The 26,993-nt window shown below is 41.5% G+C and overlaps 1 protein-coding gene across 3 annotated transcripts in view; it reads right to left on the reverse strand.

Annotated features, from left to right (window-relative positions):
- Positions 1-10,209: 10,209 nt before the first annotated feature.
- The window catches only part of bco2a (beta-carotene oxygenase 2a), a 78,398-nt gene continuing 61,614 nt past the window's right edge, over positions 10,210-26,993 (reverse strand). For all 3 annotated transcript variants that reach the window (XM_041174445.1, XM_041174446.1, XM_041174447.1), the window contains 6 exons: positions 25,991-26,151; positions 23,044-23,211; positions 18,789-18,926; positions 17,196-17,378; positions 14,489-14,599; positions 10,210-11,619 (listed from right to left, as the gene is read on the reverse strand). In XM_041174445.1, the coding sequence (XP_041030379.1) occupies positions 11,506-11,619; positions 14,489-14,599; positions 17,196-17,378; positions 18,789-18,926; positions 23,044-23,211; positions 25,991-26,151 (875 nt within the window). In that variant the 3' untranslated portion in view covers positions 10,210-11,505. The remainder of the gene's footprint in view (positions 11,620-14,488; positions 14,600-17,195; positions 17,379-18,788; positions 18,927-23,043; positions 23,212-25,990; positions 26,152-26,993) is intronic.

The following is a 26,993-nucleotide window of genomic DNA, read 5'->3' on the forward strand; positions in this document are numbered from 1 at the left end:
CCTGTTGAGCCCTTTAAGAATTTTGCATATTTGAATGGGATCACCTCACATTCTTCTAAACTCCAGAGAATAAACACCCAGTCTATTTAATCTGTCCTCAGAGGACAATCCCTCCAACCCAGGAATTAGTCTGGTGAACATTTGTTGCATGTCCTCTATGGCAAGTATATCTTTCCTCAGGTAAGGAGACCCAAACTGCACACAATATTCATAATGCGGTCTCACCAAGGCACTATATAATTGCAGTAAGACATCTTTACTCCTGTATTCAAATTCGCTTGCAATAAAGGTGAACATACCATTTGCCTTCTTAATTGCTTGCTGGATCTGCATGTTAGCTTTCAGTGGCTCATGAACAAAGATACCCAAGTCTATTAGAACTTCAACACTTCTCAGCCTCTCATCATTTAAGAGATACTCTATATGTCTGTTTTTCCTACCAAATGGGTAGCCACACATTTCCCTAAATTATTATATATCTGTCAAAAGTTTGCCCACTTTCTTAGCCTCTCCAAATCCTGTTGAAGCATCTTTGCACTCTTGTCACAACTCACACTTCCACCAGTTTTATGTTATCTGCAAATTTGGAAATATTACATTTAATCCCCACTGCCAAATCATTGGTATAGATTGTGAATAGCTGGGACTCTAATGCTGAAAATTGTGGTACCCCACAATCACAGCCTTCCAATCTGAAAATTACCCATGTATTCCTACTTTCTGTTTTGTGTCCATTAACCAGTTCTCAATCCATATCAGTATATTCCCCCCAATCCCATGTGCTTTAACTTTGTTTACTAACCTCTTGTGTAGGACCTTATCAAAAGCTTTCTGAAAATCTAAATATGCCACATCCACTGGTTCCCCCTTATCTATTCTGCTTGTTATATCCTCAAAAAACTCCAACAAGTTTGTTAAACATGATTTCCCTTTCATAAATCCATGTTGACTCTGCCCAAATTACCATTATTTTTCTGAGTGTCCTGTTATCATGTTTTATTATAGATTCTAGCATTTTCCCTAAAGCTAACACACTTTAAAAGATATATTGGGCAGATAACTGAAAACTGAGTCAAAGAGGTATGTTTTCCAAAAGGCATTTGATAAGGCGCCACATCAAAGGTTACTGCAGAAAATAAAAGCTCATGGTGTAGGGGGTAACATATTAGCATGGATAGAAAATTGGCTAGCTAACAGGAAGCAGAGGGTAGGCATAAATGGGTCTTTTCTGATTGGCAGGATGTAATGAGTGGTGTGCCACAGGGTTCAGTGTTGAGGCCTCAAAATTTTACAATTTATATAATTGGCTTGGATGCAGGGACCAAAGGTATGGTTGCTAAATTTCCTATCCTACACAAAGATAGGTAGGAAAGTTGTGAAGAGGACATAAGGAGGCTACAAAGGGGCTTATAAAGGTTAAGTGAGTGGGTAAAGATCTGGCAAATGGAGTATAATGTGCCAAAATGTGAAATTATCCATTTTGGCAGGAAGAATAAAAAAGAAGTTTATTATCTAAATGGTGAGATATTGCAAAGCCCTGAGATTCAGAGGGATCTGGGTGTCCTAGTGCATGAATCACAAAAGCCAAGTATGCAGGTACAGCAAGGAATCAGGAAAGCTAATAGAATTTTATCATTTTATTGAAAGGGAATTGAATACAAAAGTAGGAAGGTTACATTTGAGTTGTACAGGGCACTGCAGGTGAGATCACATCTGGAGTAGGGTGCAGTATTGATCTCCTTATTTAAGGAAGGATGCAAATGCTTTAGAAGCAGTTCAGAGAAGATTTACTAGACTAACACATTTATGAGGAAAGGTTGGACAGGCTAGGCTCGTATCCCCTGGGGCAGGATTTTACGCATCGACGAGTGGGAGTGGGGTCTGCTTGCCGATGCGTAATATGACGGGGCGGTAATGACGGGGGGAACTCCTGACGTCACCGCGCCCCATTTAAATTTTCAGGTAGGTGGGGGCACAGCAAAATCAGCTGCCAATTGAGGCCATTAACAGAGTCAATTAAGTAATTAAAGCACCTGCCCATCCAACCTTAAGGTTAGCCAGCAGGCCAGGAGCCCTGGCACGGACTAGAAAAAACATGAAACCTCATCCACGGGCGGGATGAGGTTTCATGTAGGATTTTAAAAATTTTAATAAAGTTTTTGTGACAATTATGGACATGTCGCATGAGGGGGCATTTTAGGGAAATTTTACTTTTCTATTTTTAGGTTTTGTACATTTTGAGCCAATCTCCCTGAGGCAGCACTTAGCCTCAGGGAGTTGAGTGCACTCTTTAATGCGCATGCGCGAAACAGTGCTCTCTCGATGTTGGGATTCCACCCCCACCCACACAGGGAGCGCATAGCGCTTCTGTGCGGATGTCACGCTGGGAGGGCCTTAATTGGCCTGCCCATGTAAAATGGTGCTGCGTTTCTGATCGGGCGCACCTGTGCATGCCTGCCCATCAACTTCAGGGAATATTCAGCCCCTGGAGTTTGGAAAAGTAAGAGGCAACTTGATTGAAGATCCTGCGGGCTCTTGGTGGATGGATGCGGAGAGGATGTTTCCTCTTGTGGGAGAATCTAGAACTGGGGGTCACTGTTTAAAAATAAGGGGTCGCTCATTTAAGACAGAGATGAGAATTTTTTGGGCAGATTTTTTTCCCTCAGAGGGTCATGAGTCTTCAGAACTCTCTTCCTCAAAAGGTGATGGGAGGCTTTGAATATTTTTAAGACAGAGCCAGATAGAATCTTGGTAAGCAGGAGGGTGAAAGGTTATCAGAGGTAGGTGGGAATGTGGAGATGAAGTGACAATCTAATCAGCCACAGCCTCAATCTTAAGCTCCTAATTCATATGTTTGCATGTTCTACATTAACTTCACTTTCCCACCAATCCCCATATCCGTTGATCCCCTTAGCACCCTTATTTTGCAATAAAATAAAATGAGAAGCATCATGCTCTCTCTGAATGGAGTGCAAGAAAGTTACAATGTTAGTTCGTCAACAGGAAAATAATATACACGATTTGACAATTGCCAGAAGTGCCATTAATATAACAGTAATGTACCTTCCATTTTAATGTATGGTCTTAGAGAGAAAGGTGACCTACTCCTTGTAGACCTTCATTCTTTGAGTTAAAGTGCCCTCCATTCTCCATACATGAATGGAGATCAAATGATGAACAGAAATATGTGAGATGCGGAATTATGAGAAACATACATTCCAAGGAATGATTTCCTGAAATCACAGATATCCAAGACGTTATGGTTACCAAGTTGCCATTTGAACTATTTTACTGAGGGAAGAAAACAATCCTAAAATTTTGGGAAAGAATTAATTCGAGTAATTTCTAACATGATGGAGGAGATTCTTGAAGAAATCGAAAATATCTTTATTTCTTTTAAGGCCAGAAATTTACGCTCGGTGGGTGGACGCGCGCCTGACCCAGCCGAGCGTAAAATGATGCGCGATGATGTCAGGCAAGCGTCCCGACATCATTGTGTAGTCCTGCGATATTTCGTTCAGTGGGCGCGCGCCAGAATCGACAGCACACCTGGCGACATCTAAAAGGCCTATAAACGCTGTTAAAAGTCATTAAATTCAAATTTACACTGCCCATCCATCCTACGGTTGGCGGGCAGGCGAAAACTCCAAGCGGCCTTTGCACTTTTTAGGAAACCTCATCCAGGAGCGGGATGAGGTTTCCTAAGGCAAATAAAAAATAAAAATTTTACACTTGAATTAAAAACATGTCCCTGCTCATAGTGACAGAGTCACGATGGTCAACTCAGCTACTGCAAATGGTATGAAATGTTTCTCAGTTGATGATTGATCTATTCAACCTTCGAGGGAATTGTGATCACTACCAAATCTGTTTTTTATTAAATGTCTGCAACATTGCATCTTTCTACTGGAGCCATTGGATGGTAATCAGGAACAAAAGCCCTAACTGATTGTCCCTCTGTAGCTCAGAGTCTCTTGATGATATTTTTAACATAACCACTGAGCTCATCTGACGTAGCTCACAACAACAACTTGCATTTATATAGCATCTTTAACATAGTAAAATAGCCCAAGGTGCATCACATGAGAGTTATCAAACAATAGTTGACAGAAGTCACTTTAGGAGATATATTGGGCAGATAACCAAAAGCTTATTCAAAGAATTACATTTTAAGGATCATCGTAAAGAAGGAAAGAGAGAGATAGAGAGGTAGAAAGGTGTAGGTGTATTCAGGATTGAATACGAGATCATCTTAAAAGTATTATAGATTCTGATACTGGCAAAAATCTTTACCCAATAAACCAATGTTTACTCATGCTAATTAAAGATTACTATTTATAAATATGTGTTTGATGGATGTAACAACATAAAATTGGAAGCATAGTGCTCTCTCTGAATGGAGTGCAAGAAAATTACAATGTTATTTAGTCAACAGGAAAATAATAGACAATTTGACAGTTGCCAGAAGTGCCATTAATATTACTGTAATGTACTTTCCTTTTTAATGTATGCCTTTAAAGAGAAAGATGACTATTCCCATTCTTTGAGATAAAGCACGTTCCATTCTCCATACACGGCTGGAGTTTAGGTGCTGAACAGAAATATGAGAGATGCTGAGTGGAGAAGATATGTCACTTGCTTTCACTCATTAATGGTTTAATATAACTTTTCTTTTTTCAGCCATAAATCCTCCAAAGAATGATAAGGCACATATTTTCCTAAGGACTGCTAGAAATTGTGTTGCTATATTCATTGGAAGAATCATTTTCATGCTGTTTGTGCAATATTTGCATCAAAGAACTAATACTTGCACTCAGGTAAGCTTTGACTGATAAGTATCAGTTTGAAAAGTATCATAAATATTTTCTTTCTTTAAAGTTTAATTAACTCATTGAAGAGGCTGTACATACTTTGCAAGACTCACTAATCTTCTTTATCAATAATGATGAAATATTGTGTCCTGAAAAGTAGTATGTGGTATGTTATTTCTGTACAATAAACTGCTATTCATTTAGTCTGTATCCATGATACTCCATGTAATAATGTCAAGATCAGTATTACCATACTGATTGAGCACCAAGGCATAGGAATGTCATCTCCCGCTTAGTCAGTACCACTCTTATCTCTGAATCAAAAGGTTTGGTATTAAAATCCCACTCTAGAGACTTGAGCACAAAAATCTAGACTGACAATCTAGTGCAGCATTGAGGAAATGTTACATAGCTGGAGGTACTGTCATTTACCATGAGGTATTAAACTGAGACCCTGTCTACTCTCGCAGGAGGACATAAAAGATCACGTGGTGCTACTTCAAAGAACTGGAGAGTTATTCCTGGTGTCTTGGTCAATATTTATTCCTTAATAAACATCAAATAAGCCAGATTAATTGATCATTATCACACTGCTGCTTTAGGGAACTTGCTATGTGCAAATTGACTGCTTTGTTTCCTACAACATTGACTATTCTTCAGAATAGGCTATAAAATGCTTTGGGATGTCCTGAGGTTGTAAAAGGCACTACATAAATGCCACAGACTTTCATTTGGTGGCTGGTGAACACTGGAAGATGAGTCACACGAGTCTCTTCACATCCGGCTTAAAAGTGACATTGCAAGACAACTACTTGACCTCTCACATAAACAACTGTCTGTAGTCCGGACTCTCAGAATACAGAATTATTTCAGATAATGTACCACCAGTGGGGGTGCCAGTGGATAAGTATAGCCCACATCTGGCCTGCTTGACATCCTTCCACTGCTCCTCTCCTTCCTCCAATCAGCATAATTAGAAAGACTGTCAATAACAATAGCATTAAAAAGCTGCTGTACCAGAAACCTTGGCACAGAGCCTCCTGATCAACTATGTGGAAATAAGGTAAAAAATAAACAGTGATTCAGAAATAGCTTCAAGTTGCTGCTACAAGTTTTACTATAAGGCTCTATAAATTCACCTCCATAAATAGCACAATAACTAGAATCTCTCTGGTACCCCATAGTATGTTGGTGGGTAGACAACTTTGCACAATTCCACAGTAAACAGAGGTATAATGCATGGCATCCCTAAAGACATTATCAGATCCTCCAACAAACTGATCCATCATTCCACTCATGATACCTCTTGGTTTTTCAGTCTATAAATAGCATATATGTAAACATTTCCCCTCAGAAGTTGACTGCCACTACATTAATAACTGTCACATTGTTAAAGAGGTACTTACGCTATTAATTACCAGACTTAACTTTTGGTGGCAAAGCTTAATGGACTTGCAATGTGCAAATCGAGCAAGTTCTGAAAAATAACAGGGAGGCTAAGAGCAAGACGCTGTCTGTGCAAAGCAATTGATGTAAATCAACCAAAAAGTTCTGGAAATTTGCAACTCATGGGGCAGAATTTTCTGTCTGTCGGGCAGGCCCGACCTAATCTCCAGCGGGTGGGGAGCCGATCCATTTTACGTGGGCAGGCCAATTAAGCCCCACCCAGCGTGACGCCCGGCGGGAAGCGCTATGCGCTCCCTGTGCGGGGGGGGGGGGGGGTTTCCCCAAAAGCGAGCGTGCACTCTTCTGCGCATGCACATGAAAGAGCGCACATCTCCCTGAGGCTAAATGCCGCCTCAGGGAGATCGCTGACAGTTCTAAAAACATTAAAAATAGAAAAAATAAAAAATCCTTAACATGTCCTCCTCATGTGACAATGTCACATGAGATGGGACATGTTCATAAATTACACTAAAACTTTATTAAACTTTTTAAATCTCTACATGAAACCTCCTCCCGCCAGTGGATGAGGTTTCATATTTTTTCCATTCCCCGCCGGAGCTCCTGGCCAACCCACGAACCTTAAGCTTGGACGGGCAGGCCCTTTAATTGTTTTAATGATCCTGTCAATGGCCTCAATTGGCCATTGACAGGTCAGCGGGCAGACAGCTGATTTTGCTGACAGCGGGCCCACCTTCCTGAAAATTTAAATGGGGCAGGATGACGGGGGTTCCCTCCCGATGTCATCCCGCGTCATTTTCCACATCAGCGAGCAGGCCCCGCCCCCTGCTTGCCAACGGCAAAATTCAGCCCATGGTGAATTTCTTCAGCCACTGAACTTGTTGGCTAATTTGCATATTATTAACGGCATGCATTACTAACTCACTGTTACTTTCCCAGCAAGTCCTGTCCCCCTACTTCTTCTGTTATTGGTCTGCTATTTATTTCTTATTCCTTAACTCACATTAGTTATAGAGATACAGTGTTGGTCACACCATTCATTAAAGTCCCAGATACCCCATTGTCTTCACCACACTGTTATCAGTTCTCACTTAGTGAAACTCTTGCTCTGGATATTCTAGTTTACATTCATACTAATGAGCATAAAGTTTCCCAGAGTACACAAGGAGAAATAAGCAAATTAAATCCAGTTTGTCCTGTCTTATACAGTGCAAAACTGCAATGATGATATCACATTTGTCCCAATATTTCCCCTGCCTACAAGTCAGTAAAGAAACACGGTGTTATGTAATCAATCCCAAACATACATTTGCTAATTCAATTCCAAATCATTTGCACATTAACATTTTCTTATCAAAGACACAAATAATATTTTAAAGTATTTTGTGTTTTTATTTTATATTCATATTTTATATAGAATGAATCCTTAACAGGTTGAAATTAATGTTGCAAACTAGATAGTATTTACTTATGTAAAGTAAAAGTTCCAATAATGTGAAGAATGTTATAAAAAAGGCTATACATCTGTAACATTTCTTTGTTGTTTTGCAAATATTTTTCGTAGATTTATCAAAACTTTGGCACATTGGAAATGTTCGAAGGGCGTTTTTTTATTAGCACTCATCAATGTAAGGCACATTAACACCGGAAACTGAACATTTACTGATATCACTTTCAAGTACAAACAGCTCAAGTATATCACAAGTTAGATGTAAAATTTCCTCTTCATCCCTAAATTACATTTACATTCAACTTTTCACCAGAAAATGATTAAATATAAGCAACAGGCAGATTTTCTCCTCTTTGACCCAGGGTTGAAATCAATGGTAAAACTCCTACTGCTGTCCTGGTTTAGATTAGCTAATTTGACAAAGGGAAGATCAAAACTGAACACTTCTCTGTATGATTCAGTTTCATACTGGGCAGTGCACTTATGAACTAAACTAATTAGGGGCACTGACCTCATCTCCTCTGGGGATCTTCCTCCCACAGCTTCCAACCTGATAGTCGCCCAACCTCGGACGGCCAGCTTCTACCTCCTACCCAAAATTTACAAACAGAACTCTCCCGGTAGACCAATCGTATCAGCTTGCACCTGCCCCACGGAACTCATTTCTCGTTATCTTGACTCCCTTCTCTCTCCCCTTGTCCAGTCCCTTTCCACCTACATCCGTGATTCCTCTGACACCTTAGGTCATCAACAATTTCCAGTTCCCTGGCCCCAACCTCTTCCTCTTCACCATGGACGTCCAATCCCTCTACACCTCCATCCCTCACCAGGATGGTCTGAGGGCCCTTAGCTTCTTCCTTGAACAGAGGCCCGAAAAATCCCCATCCACCACTACTCTGCTCCGTTTGGCTGAACTTGTTCTCACACTGAACAATTTCTCCTTCAACTCCTCTCACTTCCTCCAAATAAAATGTGTGGCTATGGGTACCCGCATGGGCCCCAGCTATGCCTGTCTCTTTATGGGGTATGTGGAACATTCCTTGTTCCAGTCCTACTCCGGCCCCCTTCCACAACTCTTTCTCCGGTACATCGATGATTACTTCGGTGCTGCTTCATGCTCTCGTCGGGACTTGGAAAAATTTTATTAATTTTGCTTCCAATCTCCACCCCTCCATCATTTTCACGTGGTCCATCTCTGACACTTCCCTTCCCTTCCTTGACCTCTCTGTCTCAATCTCTGGTGATAGACTGTCCACCAATATCCAGTACAAGCCTACTGACTCCCACAGCTACCTCGACTACAGCTCCTCACACCCCGCTTCCTGTAAGGACTCCATCCCATTCTCTCAGTTCCTTCGCCTCCGTCGCATCTGTTCTGATGATGCTACCTTCAAAAACAGTTCCTCTGACATGTCCTCCTTCTTCCTTAACCGAGGTTTTCCACCCACGGTCATTGATAGGGGCCTCAACCATGTCCGGCCTATCTCCCGCGCATCCACCCTCACACCTTCTCCTCCCTCCCAGAAACATGATCGGGTCCCCCTTGTCCTCACTTATCACCCCACCAGCCTCCGCATTCAAAGGATCATCCTCCATCATTTCCGCCAACTCCAGCATGATGCCACCACCAAACACATCTTCCCTACACCCCTCCTGTTGGCATTCTGTAGGGATTGTTCCCTCTGGGACACCCTGGTCCACTCCACCATCAGCCCCAACTCCTCAACCCCCACCTATGGCACATCCCCATGCCCACGCAAAAGATGCAACACCTGCCCCTTCACTTCCTCTCTCCTCACCGTCCAAGGGCCCAAACACTCCTTTCAAGTGAAGCAGCATTTCACTTGCATTTCCCCCAACTTAGTCTACTGTATTCATTGCTCCCAATGCGGTCTCCTCTACATTGGAGAGACCAAATGTAAACTGGGCGACTGCTTTGCAGAACACCTGCGGTCTGTCTGCAAGAATGACCCAAACCTCCCTGTCGCTTGCCATTTTAACACTCCACCCTGCTCTCTTGCCCACATGTCTGTCCTTGGCTTGCTGCATTGTTCCAGTGAAGCCCAACGCAAACTGGAAGAACAGCACCTCATCTTCTGACTAGGCACTTTACAGCCTTCCAGACTGAATATTGAATTCAACAACTTTAGGTCTTGAACTCTCTCCTCCATCCCCACCCCCTTTCTGTTTCTTCCAATAATTTATATAGACTTTTCTTTTCCCACCTATTTCCATTATTTTAAAATATTTTTAAATCTTTTATGCTCCCCCCACCCCCACTAGAGCTATACCTTGAGTGCCCTATCATCCATTCTTAATTAGTACATTTGTTTAGATAATATTACCAACTTCAACACCTCTGTGTTCTTTTGTCTGTGACATCTTTTGATGATCTGCTCCTATCACTGCTTGCTTGTCCCTACAACCACACCACCCCCTCCACTTCTCTCCCCCCACCCAACCCCCCCCCTCCCCCACACCTTAAACCAGCTTATAGTTCACCCCTCTCCTTGGATTCACCTAGTTCTGTTGAAGGGTCATGAGGACTCGAAACGTCAACTCTTTTCTTCTCCGCCGATGCTGCCAGACCTGCTGAGGTTTTCCAGGTAATTCTGTTTTTGTTTTGGATTTCCAGCATCCGCAGTTTTTTGTTTTTATTTAAGTAGGGGTAGACTGTGCCTGTTTTATTTGTTTGTAACCCTGGAACATAGGGGCAGGAGGGATGACTTTTCACTCCTCAAGCCCGTTGCACCATTCAACTAAATCATGGCTGATCTGTGACCCAACTCCACATACCCATCTTTGCCCCATATATCTTTGATTAACAAAAACCTAACAATCTCAGATTTTTCGCTTAGATCTAGCATCAACTGATGTTTGCGAAAGAGAGTTCCAATCTTCTACTACTCTTCATGTATAAGTGTTTCCTAACTTTACTCTTCAAAGGACTTACTCCAAATTTTAGGCTATGTCTCCTAGTCCTAGACTCCCTAGCCAGCAGAAATAGTGCCTCTCTATCTATCTTTCTTTTGCATCATCATAAGAAGATAAGAGTTGCTATACAAAAAAAGACCAAGGTCCATCTCGTTCACCTTCTGCCATCCTAGTAGACAAATGATGCAACTGTAAGAATTATTGACTAAACATAGCAATCAATCTCTATTAAATAGTACACAACAGACCTTGAAACAAGAGAAAAAAATCTGAGTGATTGAGAGTTTGAAAACAATAGGTCCAAAGACATCTGTTCCTCCCAAGCATACCATATTTTCCATGTCATGTTTCATATACTGGAATACAAAATGTTACTTCTGAAGGAAATCTATTTAATTTGCTTTTGATTAGGTTAATACTAATGGCTTCCACCATGCATCTAAGAAGTGTGTTCCATAGATTGATTCACTGAACCAAAATGGGCCAAGGTGATGCGCTGACAGCTCATTCTCTGTTCGTGTGATTCTGTAACTATTACCTCAGTTAGCTGAGGAAGATAAAGCTGTTTTTTTTGCTGCTTCTGAATGTGGCTGTGCCAACAACAAAGCAATTTCTTAACATTGTGCTAGTGCTTCAGTAATAGGAGGTCAAGAATGGTTAAAATTGAACCCTAGGTGTGACCTTGAGTCCTCCATTGTGGGTGAAAGCTATAATGCTCTGGCCCACACCACACAACGTGAGCTTATCAGAGCTGCTCTTAAGCGAAATCCAATGTATTAAATTCATAAATTAATTATTATTGCTTATTCAGAGTGTAAAAAAGTGCAAGCCTTTGATTAAAATTTTTGGAAGTGCCTGAGGTGCTGGAACCCAGTTGCACAAATCTTGGAATTGCTTCGATAAAGTCTAGCGTTCTGCAAAGACACCATGAAACCCAAATGGTATACGGACAGCTACTTCTGCTCTGCCCATTTCAGTGAAGGTCTTGGCATCGAGTACAAGCAGCAAACTGCTCTTATTCTGAAAAACAACAACAATAGAATCTTTAGTGGAGGTTAGAAGAAAACCCATTAATATCGCAATCTGGTCCCTTTCAGTCATATACAAAAGATATTTCTTCAGGTAACTTTGATGAAGGGCCGTACCTGAAATATTAATCTTTCTTGCTACCCTAATTTGCATTTTTATCTTATAATGATTTAAAAAAATACTCTTTTGAGAGACAATTATTTACCAACCTTGATACACTTTACTACTTAGTATTCCTAGCACAGAGCTTGAATGCACAGCAACAATTTTCTGACCATCAATTTTAATGATCTGGATATTGTAGGAGCTATGAATCATGACTGCTGAATCCCCATGTGAATTCATGAAAGGTACTCCAGTCACATGAAGCCTTGCTCTGGGAGAACTAAATCATAAAACTATCCGAGTGTAGTTTTTAAGTTTATTTCAGCAGAAAGTTAAATTCAGCAGAAAGCTGTGCTCAGTGCAAGTACAAATTGGAAAATTTGTGGTGTTGTAGCTCTATATGACTCACCTCCCTTTGAGTTCAGCTCTCCACAGGAATTATGGGATTACTGAGTGAAAAATTAGTTACAATTGGTTTTCAGATACAGGATTGACAATATCCTGGGAGCCAGAAACATCTGAAAGTGGCATGTTTCTGGTGAGATGCGGATGTCAATTTGGCGTGCAGAGGCATTTTGATGATCGAGGACTAATTTGGATCAGCTGCCTTGCCAATAGTGGCCCTGAGGTAGGTCATGAGGTGAACAGGTGTGAACACAGCACCACTATGGACTGCTGTGGAGCCAGGAGAAAATCTTCCCCTTCTCTGGACTCTTCTTGAAGGTAAAAAATAAACATAAAGACATATATTTCCGTTGAAGATTGCTAGTTAGGTCACAACAATCATTATAAGGTGCATGTTCTGTTCTTTCTGACTATATTGCAGAGGTGTCCTTAACAGGTGTTAGGCCAATTATTAGCATATGCCTTTATGCTTGTTTAAGGAATTTGAGCAGGATGCTGTAAATATTGTTCAAAGGACATATTTCAGGCATCCTTGGGCCGTAGGTGATTTAAGAGTAATTTCAGCAAAAGATTGATGGAAACCCCAAATACACTGCATAAGCAGTGTTTCTGCCAAAGTTGTTATGGCTAATTGTGAGAATCCCCCATTGGAAAATTCCCTATGCTAATCTTTAAATTGTGCTCCATAATACTTGAATGTTTTGCATTGTGACATATTTACCTTGGTCAGTTCCATTGATAATATTGAAAATTTCATAGGAACAGCAGTAGGCCAATCGTCTCCTCGAGCCTATTCCCTCATTCAGTTAGATCATGGCAAATCAGTACCTTAATACCATATCCCTCGATGGCTTTTCCTAATTAAAATTTTTAAAAATACCCTTGCTAAACAAAAATTAAGCTCAGTTAGGTCACCTTAAAGCGCATATTGTCTTTTGGAAACAAACCTAACTTCTTTAACCTTCTCTTATATTTAAATATTTGAAAACAAAAATCATATTTTTTGCTTGCCCTTTCTGCTGTCTTGCCCTTTCTGAATACAAAGGTATTCTTCCTATGATAAGAATAACATTTTTTTGTATTCTTTCATGGGGTGTTGGTGTTGCTGGCAAGATAACATTTGTTGCCCATCCCAACTGCTTGGCTTCATAGGTCATTTCAGAGGGCAGTTAAGAGTCACCCACATTGCTGTGGGTTTGGTGTCATTTCTAGACCAGACCGGGTAAGGACAGTGGATTTCCTTCCCTAAAGGATATTAGTGGGTTTCTAATGATGAACTGATGATAATTTCATGGTCACCGATACTGAGCCTAGTTTTCAATTCCAGATTTTATTAATTGAATTTAAATTCCACCAACTAACATGGTGGGATTTGAACCCATGCCCCCAGAGCATTAGCCTGGGCCTCTAGATTACCAGTCCAGTGATATTACCACTAACCCACCATTTCCCCCTGTGCAATAAAGTGACATGGAGGAGAAAAGTAGAATATGGGAAAAACTTTCCCCCCATTGGGGGGGAAGTACGGGAGTGGGCTTGGGCAGGAGCACTTCCGATTGGTGCCCCCAATTGGGGGGCGCTGCCATTTTACATGGGCAGGCCCATGACATGTCCGCCAGTGAGCACTTCCCTGTGTGGGCAGATGGGGGGGATTCCCTCAGCCGGGAGTGCACTCTTTTGCGCATGCACATATAAGAGTGCCCTCATCTCCCTGAGGCTAAGTGCTGCCTCAGGGAGATCAGCTCTGAATTAAAATTTGCAATAAAAATGATAGGAAAATTTCCCTGACATGTCCCCTCATGTCCATAACTTTAACTGAAACCTTTTATTAAAAATTTAAATACCCTCATGAAACCTCATCCCGCCATGCTTTTTCTGAAGCCCACCAGGGCTCCCGGCCTGCCCGCCAACCCTAAGGTTGGACGGGCAGGTCCATTTATGATATTAATTAGTTTTTCAATGATCTCAATAGGCCATTGACAGGTCGGCGAGTGCGCAGCTGACTTGGCTGCGACCCCGCCAACCTGAAAATGGAAATGATGCGGGGTAACGTCAGGAGTTCCGCCCGACGTCATCCCGCGTCATTTTACGCATCGGCAAGTGGGCCCCACCCCCACTCGCCGACCGGAAGATCCTGCCCTATGTGTTCTCATAGGAGGTTGAGGAAGTTGCATGTTATTAAAATATGTAGCCAGATTTATAGTGGAGCCATACATCAAAAATATTTGCCCTCTCTCTCTCTTCCAAAGGGACTGTCAAGAGGAAGGGAGGTTAAAGAATGATAATAGCATCCAATTAAATTTGTTATTTGACAGCACTTCTTCCAATTAAGAAAAATAATTCCAGTTACTGGATTTGGTGAAACGACTACAGATAAGATAATTCCATCATCCTCGTCGACACTGTTGGGTGAGGGCACAAAGACCGGCTCTGATGGATAGTACCCCTTTTCTTTCCAAGTCTACAGAGAAAAAAATATATGACCAGATCAATTTACGTTTATAAAGTGCTTCTGATGTACAAAATTGTTCCAAGACACTTCAGAGGGGCATAAGAAACATATTGGATATTGAATCAAAGAAAAGATTGATACATTTATATTGTACCTTATGGTGTTACTAAAGTATTTTATAACCAATTACTTAAGAAATGTTGTAATGTAGGAAAGAAGATGATATTAGGAAGGGTAATCAACAGCTTGGTTAAAGAGGCTTTTTTAAAAATTTGTTCACGGGATGTGGGCATCACTGGCTATAGGCCAGCATTTATTGACGGTCCCTAATTGCCCTTGAAAAGGTGGTGACAAGCCTCCTTCTTGAACCGTTGCAGTCCCTGTGTTGTAGGTACACCCACAGTGCTGTTAGGAAGAGACTTCTAGGATTTTGACCCAGAGGCAGTGAAGGAACGGTGATATAGGCCAGAACCTTCAGGTCGGCGTGTGGGGGCAGATCCCCCTTGCCGACGGATGAAATGACGCGTGGTGAAGTCAGGCGTGCATCCCGGCGTCACTGTGCATCATTCAGATCTTCAGTTCGACGGGCACGCACCGGACTTGGCTGCGCGCCCGCCGAACTGTCAAAGGCCTATTAAGGCCATTTAAATAACAATTAAAATAATTAACAGAACTGCCCATTCAACCTTAAGGTTGGGGGGCAGGCAAAAAGCCCAGGTGGCCTTCACATTTATCGTGAAACCTCATCCCATGGGTGGGATGAGGTTTCATGAAGGTTTTTAAACTTTGATAAAAACTTTTAATAAAATTCATAGACATGTCCCAGTTCATGTGACACTGTCACATTAGAGGACATGACTTTAAATTTGTTTTCTTTCTTTAAATTTGTCAAAATCAAACTATCTCCCTGAGGCAACTCTGTCTCAAGGAGATTTCTGTGCTCTTTCAAGCAGGCCCAACTCAGACTCCTCCCCCCGCCCGCACACAGAGCGCTCAGCGCTTCCAGGTTCTCATCACGCTGGGTGGGCCTTAATTTGTCCACCCACGTTAAATGGCAGCTCACGCCTGCTTCCGCCCAGCCCCTCCTGACAGGGGGAAAATTCTCCCCATAGTTCCAAGTCAGGATGGTGATTGGCTTGGAGGAGAACTTGCAAATGGTGGTGTTCCCATGCATCTGCTGCCTTCTTGGTAGGTTCTGGGGGCTTTAAAGTAATAGCTGGTGTTAGAGAGGGTTTGAGGAGGGAATTCCAGAGCTTGGGACCCTGACTACGTGATGCACAAAACAACAGCCTAAGTAAATGTAGGTCAGCAAGCACAGGGAGATGGGTGTGTGGGAAGATACAGGTCGAGTTTTGGAGGAGCTGAAGTTTAAAGAAGGTGGTAGGACAGTCAGGAGAGTGATGGAAAGCCAAGTCTGAAAGTGACAATGGTATGGATGAGAGTTTCAACAGCAGATAGGCTGAGGCAGGAGTGGGGTAATAATGATTTAGTGGCATTAGTGATGGACAGGATGACAGGAGTTTTTGATGTTCTAATGGAAGAAACCATTGCTCACCCAAGACCGGGCATCAGACCGTCAGTCTGACAGCACAGAGGCAGTGATGGAATTAAAAGAGGTGGCGCAGATGTAGGTGAAGAAAGGAGATGACAAAGATAGATCCTTGGGGACTCCTGAGATAATAGTTAGGATTGGAAAAGAAGCCATCAGCAGAGATGTTTGGTTACAACTGAATAGGAAAGAGTGGCAACAATTGAGAGCAATTTCATTCAGCTGGATAGTAGAGAAAGGTAGCGTTATTAACCATGTCAAAAGCTGAAGAATAGTTGAGGAGGACACCAAAGGCACAGTTACAAAGAATGTCATTCATGATCTTTGGTAAGGGTTGTTTTGGTGCTGTTGGGTAGTGAAGTGGAAACCTGGTTGCAGAGGTTCAAATGGAGGTTTGAGTAGAAGTGATAGTTTGCAAGGCAGAGGAGTTAAGAGTAGCTTTTTGAGGAGGAGCTATGCTCAGTGTGGGGGGACAGGCTGCAGGGAAGTACCTCAGGAATGGGAACCATGAAGACGACAGTTTAGAATTAAGGCCAAACTTCTTTCATAAGCAATTAGCATAGGAGCTATGTATAGAAGAGTATATTTGTAATATGAGCAACACTTTATTAAAAGACAAAATGGCATCGAGGAAAATTTTTCTCCAGAAAAAGTGCTATTTGAAAATAATGCAGTGATAGATAGAAACGGTGAATTTGGAAGACAGCACTGAAGAAATATATATATATTCTCATTCAATGTTTTCAAGGCTGTTGAAGGCAGTGAGTTACATATAATTTACAACACAGAAACAGCCCAACAGATGTACGCTGGTGTTTATGCTCTATCTGAGTCTCCCCCCACCTCACTTCATCTAACCTTATCACATCTCCTTCTTTTCCTTTCTCCCCCTTGTATTCATCTAACTTCCTCTTTTATGCTTAATCTTCCATACAAAATTATATTTGTAATGAGCAAACAAGGCTTCATATGTGCATTTCAAAGGCATTTTCAATAAAATAAGATAGGCAGCGCTTAATATAAAAATATAATTAGATCCCAGTCCAGGGTTCATACTTTAAATTTCTTTGTTTCCACATCCATCTTTATAAGAGAATCTACCATTATCTCGTTTGCTCCACAGCCATAGAAAAATTTGTATTTCTTCGTATTATACTTTGCATAGTTAATTTGTGGAAATTCCATTCCACCTTCATCCAGCAAATCACTATCATGGAGGTCCTCAGACTCACACCAAATCTATAGGAGTCAAAGAAAAGTTAATTATTTTATGGGTCTTTTCTGCTGAACAGGGAATCTTCATTAAACAGCATACTGCCATTTTCAATGAATTATTTGATGTCACAGACGTCAATAATAAATAAAAACAAGTGGCCAAAATGCACCTCAAGTAACTCAACATCTGTGAAGGGAAACGAATTCATGATTCAGGTGATGACCTTAGAAGATTTGGGCATCAACCACTCAAGTGCTCCCAAGTCAAGGAAATGCAGCAGAATAATGCTTAATACATCAAACGCTGCCCAAAATGTGCCCTAACTCCTAGCTAGAAGATAATCCTGACCGTACATTTTCACTTCCCCCACCAGTCTGCGGCTCTTGTGGGTGAAGCTATCAATTTAGTTAAATTCAATGCTTTCTTCCTATGGGAATAAGACTATTTTTCTTCTTTTGTGGGATTTGGGCATCGCTGACTAGGCCAGCCAGCATTTGTTACCCATCTCCAACTGCACTTGAGAGGGTGGTGAATCTTTGGAATTCTTTATCCCAGGGGATTGTGTTAGCTTAGTCATTGAGCATGTTGAAGACAAAAATTGTTAGATTTCTAGATACTAATGACATCAAGGGATATGGGGATAGTGGGGAAAATGTTATAAGAGATAGATGATCAGCTATGATCTGTTTGAATGGTGGAGCAGGCGCGACAAGCCGACTGGCCTACTTCTCCTATTTCCTATGTTCCTCTGTTCCACATGGTGTAAGTACACCCACAGTGCTGTTAGGGAGGGAGTTCCAGGATTTTGACCCAACTACAGTGAAGGATCAGCGATATAGTTCCAAGTCAGGATGGTGTATGGCTTGGAGAGAAACTTGCAGGTAGTGGTGTTCCCATGTGTCTGCTGCCCTTCTAGATGGATAAAGGACATAGAGGATTCAAACCTTACAAACAAAATTACTTTACAAATCTCCGTTTTTTAGTTGTCTCATAAAGTGAAACAGTTGAACTGTAACAAAGGTGATTATTTTATTTTATTCGTGGTTCATTGAGCAAATATTGTAGTATTCAAAGGGTTTTTATTGGTATCAGGTTGCTCAATAAAAAGATAGTTTTGTGTAAACGTCATATCCATATTATCCATATATTTTAACATGGTTTCAAACACAGGCCCAAATTTTTGGTGGAGAAGCTTTCCCAAAATCTGACCTGCAGAAGGACATCTTCAAAAGGTCAGCTTTGCAGAGCCAGAAAATCTCCTGACTTGCACCTGACCCAGGGATGAAAATCTGGGCCAAACAGTATATTTAAAGCTGTTAGAGTATATTTAAATTTGGGTCTCAGTATCTAGGTAGGCTTACCACAAACATGAAGCAGTCTATTTTGAATAAAATTGAATAGATTAACACAAAAGTAATCAATAATGGACATACCTTTCCATCAGCCTTTCTGAATACAACTGCGCTGCTGTATGTCAAAGTATTGAGGTTTTGATCAATAGATGTGTTGGAGTTGATGTTCAAAGGTAAGACAAATCTGCGTGGAAAGCCTTTTGGTAAAGTATTGTAGATCTAAAGTGTAACATAAATTTGAATGGATGAGGGAAACTAAAGATTCACACTAAGGAGGAAGATAAAAGTTAGTAATCAACTCCAATGGAAAGAAATAGTGGGGTGTATAATGGGCAGTCTATCCAACGTCACAGTTTTTATGCCACCTCTATGAGTTAAAATTACCCGGTAACCTTCTGGGACTTACAAGGTTGGTATGATTGGTCAGGTGCTGCTATGTATCACCCAGCCTCATGAGTGACACTCCTTGTCTTGGCATGTAAGATCCCTTTAACAATGTTCTAATTTTTCCTAAGCTTTCATGTTTCCCTGTTCATCCTCTGAAAGAATGAAGCTGCCACAATTGGGAATAATTCAATTTGTCTGATTTGGTTGCTAAGTTTGCTAAATAATTTCCACTCACCAAGTAAAAAATATCTTAGACGTAGACACACACATTCTACTGCAGAAAGCTAGAATTGATTAAAGATGTAACAGCAACTTGCATTTATATAGCACCTTTAACATAGTTAAAAAGTCCGAAGGTAGGGAGAACATGGACAGACAATATAAAATAAGGGGTGGAATTTTGAAGGCGGTGCAGGAGAAGAAAGACTTGGGTGTATGTGTGCACAGATCATTGAAGGTGGCAGCACAGGTGGAGAGACCAGTTAATAAAGCATATAGTATCCTAGACTTGATTCTTTGGGTCATAGAATACAAGAGCAGGGAGGTTATGCTGAATTTATATAAGACACTTGTTAGACCTCAGCTGGAATATTGTGTACAGTTCTGGCACCATATTATAGGAAGGATGTGAACACATTGGAGAGAGTGCAGAAGAGGTTTACAAGAATGGTTCCAGGGATGAGAAACTTCAGCTATGAGGATAAATTGAAGAGGTTGGGACTGTTTTCCTTGGAGAGGAAAAGGCTGAGAGGAGATTTGGAAGAAGTTTTCAAAATCATGAGGGGACTGGACAGAGTAAATAGGGGGAAGCTGTTCCCACTCATAAAAGAATCAAGAACGAGAAGGCACAGGTTTAAAGTGATTTGCAAAAGAAGCAAATGTGACATGAGAAAAAACTTTTTCACACAATGAGTGGTTCAGGTCTGGAATGCGCTGCCTGGAAGTATGGTGGAGGCAGGTTCAATCGAAGCATTCAAGAGGGCATTGGATGATTATTTGAATAGAAATAATGTGCAGGGGTACGGGGAAAAAGCAGGGCAATGGCACTAGGTCATAATGCTCATTTGGAGAGCCGGTGCAGACACAATGGGCCGAATGGCCTCCTTCTGTGCCATTAAAATTCTGTGATTCTGTGATACTTCACAGGACTGTTGTCAAATAAAATCCAAAACAGAGCCACATAAAGAGATATCAGGACAGGTGGTCAAAATCTTTGTTAACAAGATAAGTTTTAAGAAGTGTTTTAACAGGGAGAGAGAGGTAGAGAAGCAGAGATGTTTAGGGAAGGATTCCCAACGTTTAGGGCCTAGGCAGCTGTGTTAATGCTGAATTTGCGTTGCAATAAAAAGCATGCTTTAAATTGGTAATTAAGCACAGAGGTCCCCATTTGAGGAAGGATTAGGGAATCATTGTAAGAGCATATAAACCAGTTCACTCTGAGTGCCTGGGAGCTTGGCCTAAATAGCCAAGTGGTTATGGTACTGGGTTTGTAACCCCAAGATCAAGAGTTCAAATCTCACAATGGCAAGCTATGAAACAATGTAACTTCATCTGAATAGGAACAGATGGAAATGTGTTTGTACTTGAAAGAGTTACAATGCCATAGTGACCAAATAATCTATTTAGAGCTTGGCCTAAATAGCCAAGTGGTTATGGTACTGGGTTTGTAACCCCCAGATCAAGAGTTCAAATCTCACAATGGCAAACTATGAAACAATGTAACTTCATCTGAAACAGATGGAAACAGGTTTACTCAAAAAGAGTATCAAGAGTTCAAATCTCACAATAGCAAACTATGAAACAATGTAACTTCATCTGGAACAGATGGAAATGTGTTTGTACTCGAAAGAGTTACACAGGTCCCACAAAAAGAGCTGAGTGCCTGGGATAGCCTGTGACTTTGCTGTCTTGAAAATAAACTTGTTTTAAGGTATAGGCCAGCTTCAGATTCATTCTTCTTCAACATACAATTATTGGAATTAACAACTGAAGAAAATGGTGGAAAGGTGAAAATTGGAGATGTGCAAGTGGCCAGAATTGGAGGAGCACAAAGATCTCAGAGACCTTTAGAGCTGGAGGAGGTTACAGGGATAGGGAGGGTTGAAGGGATTTAAAATCAAGGATGAGAAATTTAAAATTGAGACATTGACAAATCGGAGGTCAATGCAGGTCAACAAAAACATGGGTGAATTTGTGTGAGTTAGGATAGAGGGAGAAGAGTTTTGGATAAGTTCAAATTTATGGAGGGGTGAAAGGTGGGAGACTGAGAGTAAAGCATTGAAATAGTCAAAGGGCAGAATTTTGCCCTCGGTGGGTGTGCGGGCCCCACTGGTTCAGCGCCAGGCAGACAGCCGACACCCGCCACCAAAACGGGGCCCGCTGCCATTTTGAGTGGGCGGGCCAATTAAGGTCCACCCAGCGGCCTGCCCGACAGGAAGCGCCATGCGCTATGTGCTTCCTGTGTGGGGGGGGAGGGAATCCCTAACTGTCAAAGTGCACTCTTTTGTGAAAGAGCGCACTGCTCCCTGAGACAAAGTATTGCCTCAGGGAGATTACTGACAGTCCAGAAAGCTTTAAAAGTAGAAAAATTAAAAAATTATTGGCATGTCCCCCTCATGTGACAATGTCACACGAGATGGGACATTTTAATAAATATCACATAAAATGTATTGAAGTTTTTAAAAACGGACATGAAACCTCATCCCGCCAGTGGATGAGGTTCGGGCAGGTCTTTAATTATCTTAATTACTCTGTCAATGGTCTCAATTGACTATTGACAGGTCGGCGAGCTGATTTCGCTGTCCGCTCGCCTTCCTAAAAATTTAAAGGGACCAGGATGATGTTGGGGGCTCCTCCCAACGTCATCCCACGTCATTTTCCCATCAGCGAGCGGGCCCCACCCCCAAATCACTGACGGGAAAATTCAGGCCAAAGTCTAGAGATAAAAATGGCACGGATGAGGGTTTCAACAGCAGATGAATTGGAGCATGATCGGGGTCTGGTGATGTTACAGAGCTGCAAGCAGGAGGTCTTTTTTGAATGGAAAGGGGTCAGAAGCTCATCTCCGGGTCGAACAGGATGCAAAGGCTCCGAAGAGTCTATTCAACTTCAGATGATGACCAAGATGATGAATTTCGGTGACAGGCATGAAACTGAGTTTGTAGAATTTGTGTTTGATGTACATCAATTATTGATATAAAATAACCGTTAATTATATGGAATGTTCATACTGAGACACTAGATGTCTGTTATTTTTGTGTTACTTGCCATTGAGCGTTTGGTATGTGTTGCATATGTATGTGTATAATAAATTGATTATTTGTTTATCCAGATGGCAGCTAGATAATCATTTGTAACATATCCATACATGCACTAATTTGGCAAAAAACCCCACTCTTCTGTCATATCTATCGTATATTCTACACATTATTAATTGCTTATTTGTCCCCTACTTAGATTACCTTCTGCCAAATATGATCTCCTCTCCAAAAGGATGGAAAGGCAACCTGCTTCCCAGCCTTTGCCAGTGTGGTTCTATACTTTGCAAGAATGGCTCAGGCTAACTTGTTACACTGATTTCTCTTCCACCAGAAAGGGTAGCCAGAATTCACTTTGTGCAAATATCGACAACCCAACGGAAATTGGGACTCATTGCCGAAGGCATCAAAGCACCGAGCCAGTTGTGTAATGAAAATTGTGCATTAACCAACTGTACCACTTCTCAGTACAAAATGAAAATACAAGCATAAAGCTCTTTCTGTCATCCAATGTACAGTTTAATTTTGCTGCTTTTTCACAAGGGAATATATAAATTACATCTCTATAAATAATCAGTGCTTTGAAACAAAGAAACTTTGATCCTAAACATAATCTGTCCAGTCCTAAATATTGTGTACTGCAACGACCACTGATGCATTGGAACTATAATAAAAGAAAGTTTAATCATTGCCTCATCCAGTGCTTCTCCAGTCTGGCGGAAGTTTTGCAGGTTTATGTTCTTTACAAAATTGCCATTGTCAAAACAGCAGAGATCAAGAACAATAAAGCCATTGTCTTCAAATGCATTGATATGGTGGAATATACAGAAGGCTTTGGTGTAATACTTGAATGGAATCATCTGAAAAGTAACGTGAAAATGTTTAGGCACAAGAAAAAGTCATTTGGCTCAACAAGTCTGTCCCTTTTGATAAAATTGAAAAAATACCAACCTTAATTGTTAATATATTTTATTGGTAAAGAGTACAAACCGAGTTTGTTTTTCTTTATCCTCGTCTTGAAAGCATTAATTTACAATTCTATCATAAAATATTCATCTAAACAGTTTTGAAAGGTTGATAAATCATTAATATGAAAAAGCACATTCTCTTATACTTTACAAAGCAGATTAATCATTTGCCTAAGCGATCAGTGGTAGTGGTGTGTTACAGTTCACTGGAAGTCTGAGTTGCTGTGGCAGCATACACATTTACATGCATTTTGTTGTCTGGAGCTATGGATAGCGATGGTACAGGTTTCAACCTTACATTTCCATCACATGGCTAGCCAGGAATCTCTCCCACTCTTACCACCCGCCATTGGCGTATTTTGGAAGGATTTGCAGGTTGATACCTGACCTGTTTGGCCATGTTCTGAGCACGCCTTCCTTAGTCATCAAGTCTAGGGGTGGGACTCAAATCTAGTGCTTCATACGTAAGGAGGCTACTCACTTGTGCCACAAGACCGCCTGAGTAATTAGTATACCCTTTAACATCTATTTCTTGGTTGACTAGTTACATTCTCCAGTTCATTTCTTTTCAGGCCTCTCTGTCTCACCCTGAACCCCATCCTAACAACACCTCATACTTTTCAGTCTGGAGGAAGGTTTGTAGCGGAGATCCCCAGGGGTCGGTATTGGGACCCTCACTTTTCCTGATATATGTAAATGATCCAGATCTTGGTGCGCAGGGCACAACTTCAAAGTTTGCGGATGGTACGAAGTTTGGGAGTGTTGTAAACTGCGAGGAGGACAGTGTAGAACTTCAAAAGGACATAGACAAGTTGGTGGAGTGGGCAGATTAGTGTCAGATGAAGTTCAATGCAGAGAAGTGTGAGGTGATTCAATTTCGTAGGAAGAACATGGGCAGACAATATAAAATAAGGGGTGAAATTTTGTAGGGGGTGCAGGAGCAGAAAAATCTGGATGTATATGTGCATAGGTCATTGAAGGTGGCAGGACAGGTGGAGAGAGCAGTTAATAAAGCATATAGTATCCTGGACTTTATTAATAAAGGCATAGAGTACAAGAGCAAGGAGGTTATGCTGAATTTATATAAGACACTCGTTAGACCTCAGCTGAAATATTGTGTACAGTTCTGGCCACCAAATTATAGGAAGGATGTGAACACATTAGAGAGAGTGCAGAAGAGGTTTACAAGAATGATTCCAGGGATGAGAAACTTCAGCCATGAGGGTAGATTGGAGAGATTGGAACTGTTCTCCCTGGAGAGAAGAAGGCTAAGAGGAGATTTGATAGAGATGTTCAAAGTCATGAGGGGGCTGGAGAGAGTAGGTAGGGAGAAGCTGTTCCCACTTGTAAAAGGATCAAGAACAAGAGGGCACAGATTTAACGTGATTTGCAAAAGAAGCAGATGTAGCATGAGAAAAAACTTTTTCACACAGCGAGTGGTTTGGGTCTAGAATGCGCTGCCTGGAAGTGTGGCGGAGACAGGTTCAATTGAAGTATTCGAGAGGGCATTAGATGATTATCTGAATAGAAACAATGTGCAGGGGTACGGGGAAAAGGTATGGCAATGTCACCAGCTCATAATGCTCATTTGAAGAGCCAGTGCAGACACGATGAGCTGAAAGGCCTCCTTCTGTGCTGTTAAAATTCTGTGATTCTGTGAATTGAGGAACTGCCAACCCTCTGTTAGTATCTTCTTTCACGACAGGAAAACAGAGTTGAGAATCTTAAGGGAAATTTTAACTCCCCCCTGCTCACAGAAACTGAGCAGCAAGAGAGTTAAAATCTTGCTTGCTTCCCACTCTGCGGCTATTTTAATGCTACTGTGTCCTTGGGGGAGTGAAGAGGTGCTGAGGCACCCACTCAACTCAGCTGTGAGCCAAATTAGTTAATGTAAATATGATGTCATTAGGACTCTGACACAATTTTAACTGCCGTCTGAGCAGAACATCCACCATGGATGCTCCGCTCAAGAGTAACCTGTGGACACCCAGCAAAGTCCATTGGGTAAGTTTAAGAATTACCTTGGTGAAGCCAGGACAGTTTCTCTGGTCTCACCAACAGTCTGACACACAGGGTCTACACTGCCCTGTCAAACCTGGATTGACTGAGTTTAGCTAATTCAGCATTGACCAAAGATCAAACAGGAATATTCTTCATCTGCAACACTCGGTGTTTAGACTGAGACATATATTTACCTACAGAACCATCGGGGGAGCTCCTTGACCACCCCCTTAATTATTTCTCTCCTTCTACATGACTTTGTCATTATCCAGCAGCTGGATGACTTGTTCAAAGGCCTAGCCCAATTCTGCTCTTGACTTGATATGCAAAAGGCAGGCGAAGGGTAGTTTAGCTGCCTGTATTTTTCTTTCTGCCAGTGGTAACATATTTAGTCCCTGCCTGCAACCTCCTGTTAATGATCTGGTTGACAACAGAATGGGATATGCAGCTGAGTTTGTTGGGATATTGTGGTTTGGTTAGATCCTTTAACTTCATCTAAAACATGGGTATCTTTTCTTGTTGTTGATCAAGTACCAAATGTAAAATCTCAAAACAATGAAAGGTTCACTCTACCCTACTGCAAACATGACTAACGCTTGGTACATAAATGATATAACATATTGAATAAAATACTCTAAATCCACAAAAGTACATAAGATCAGTGAATTACCTCTCCTGTGTGTTTGTTAGCTACATGGATAATGGTGTTGCGTTCTGGCTCCCAGTTTATCGCACAGTTCAAACTTTTACCTCTGAATTTGGATGTGAGAATTTTCAGTACATTTATTTTCAGCGGTTGCTCAACAAAGATGATATAGTTTTTGGACATTCCTGTCATGGTAAAATAAAATGTTGTTAGCATAATATTAAAGAGTCCAATACATTCATTCATCGTTCTACTGCTTTGTATGTCGGGGTCTAATAAACCTAGTAATGAAATGAGGGTCATTGGGTCTCCTTGAAATAAATATTCAATGAAGGACCATGAGTTGCAAGGTTAGGTTATCCAAAGCCCTTCTTCAGTTTATAACACCAACTGGAAGCTCTGAACCGAACCATTTTCCAAACCATGGAAACCATGTAGATGAGTGATCCCACAAAGAAGTGGGTAATTTTAAAGGAATATGCATCATCATGCAAGCATTCTTCAGAAATAAAAACAAAGGGCAGAGTTCTCCGGTCGGCGAGCGTGGCTCACTGACACATCACCGTGTGTCATTTAGATTGTCCACCAAACTGCCAAAGGCTTATTAAGGCCATTTAAATAGTTATTAACTTAGGCGAAATTCAGGGGAAGAGCCCAGGCGGCCTTTGCATTTTCTACGGGTGGGATGAGGTTTCATGAAGTGTTTTAAAACGTAATAAAAATTTTTACATGAATTCCTTGACAGTGTCACATGAGGGGACACGTTTCAAAAGCTTTTCCCTTCCTTTATTTAAACTTACACATGTCAAATGGATCTCCCTGAGACACCTCCGTGCCTCAGGGAGATCTCTGCGCTCTTTTGCGCACATATGCGAAAGAGAGCAGGGAACCACTCAGGGAAACCCACACCCTGCCACCCCCCCCCCCCCGCCTGCACAGGGAGTTCTCAGCACTTCCCGACGCGCGTCACAATGGGCGGGTCTTAATTGGCCACCCCACGTAAAAAGGCGGCGTGTCCCCGAGTCGG

Source organism: Carcharodon carcharias, chromosome 25 (assembly GCF_017639515.1).
Source record: "Carcharodon carcharias isolate sCarCar2 chromosome 25, sCarCar2.pri, whole genome shotgun sequence".
Taxonomy (NCBI): domain Eukaryota; kingdom Metazoa; phylum Chordata; class Chondrichthyes; order Lamniformes; family Lamnidae; genus Carcharodon; species Carcharodon carcharias.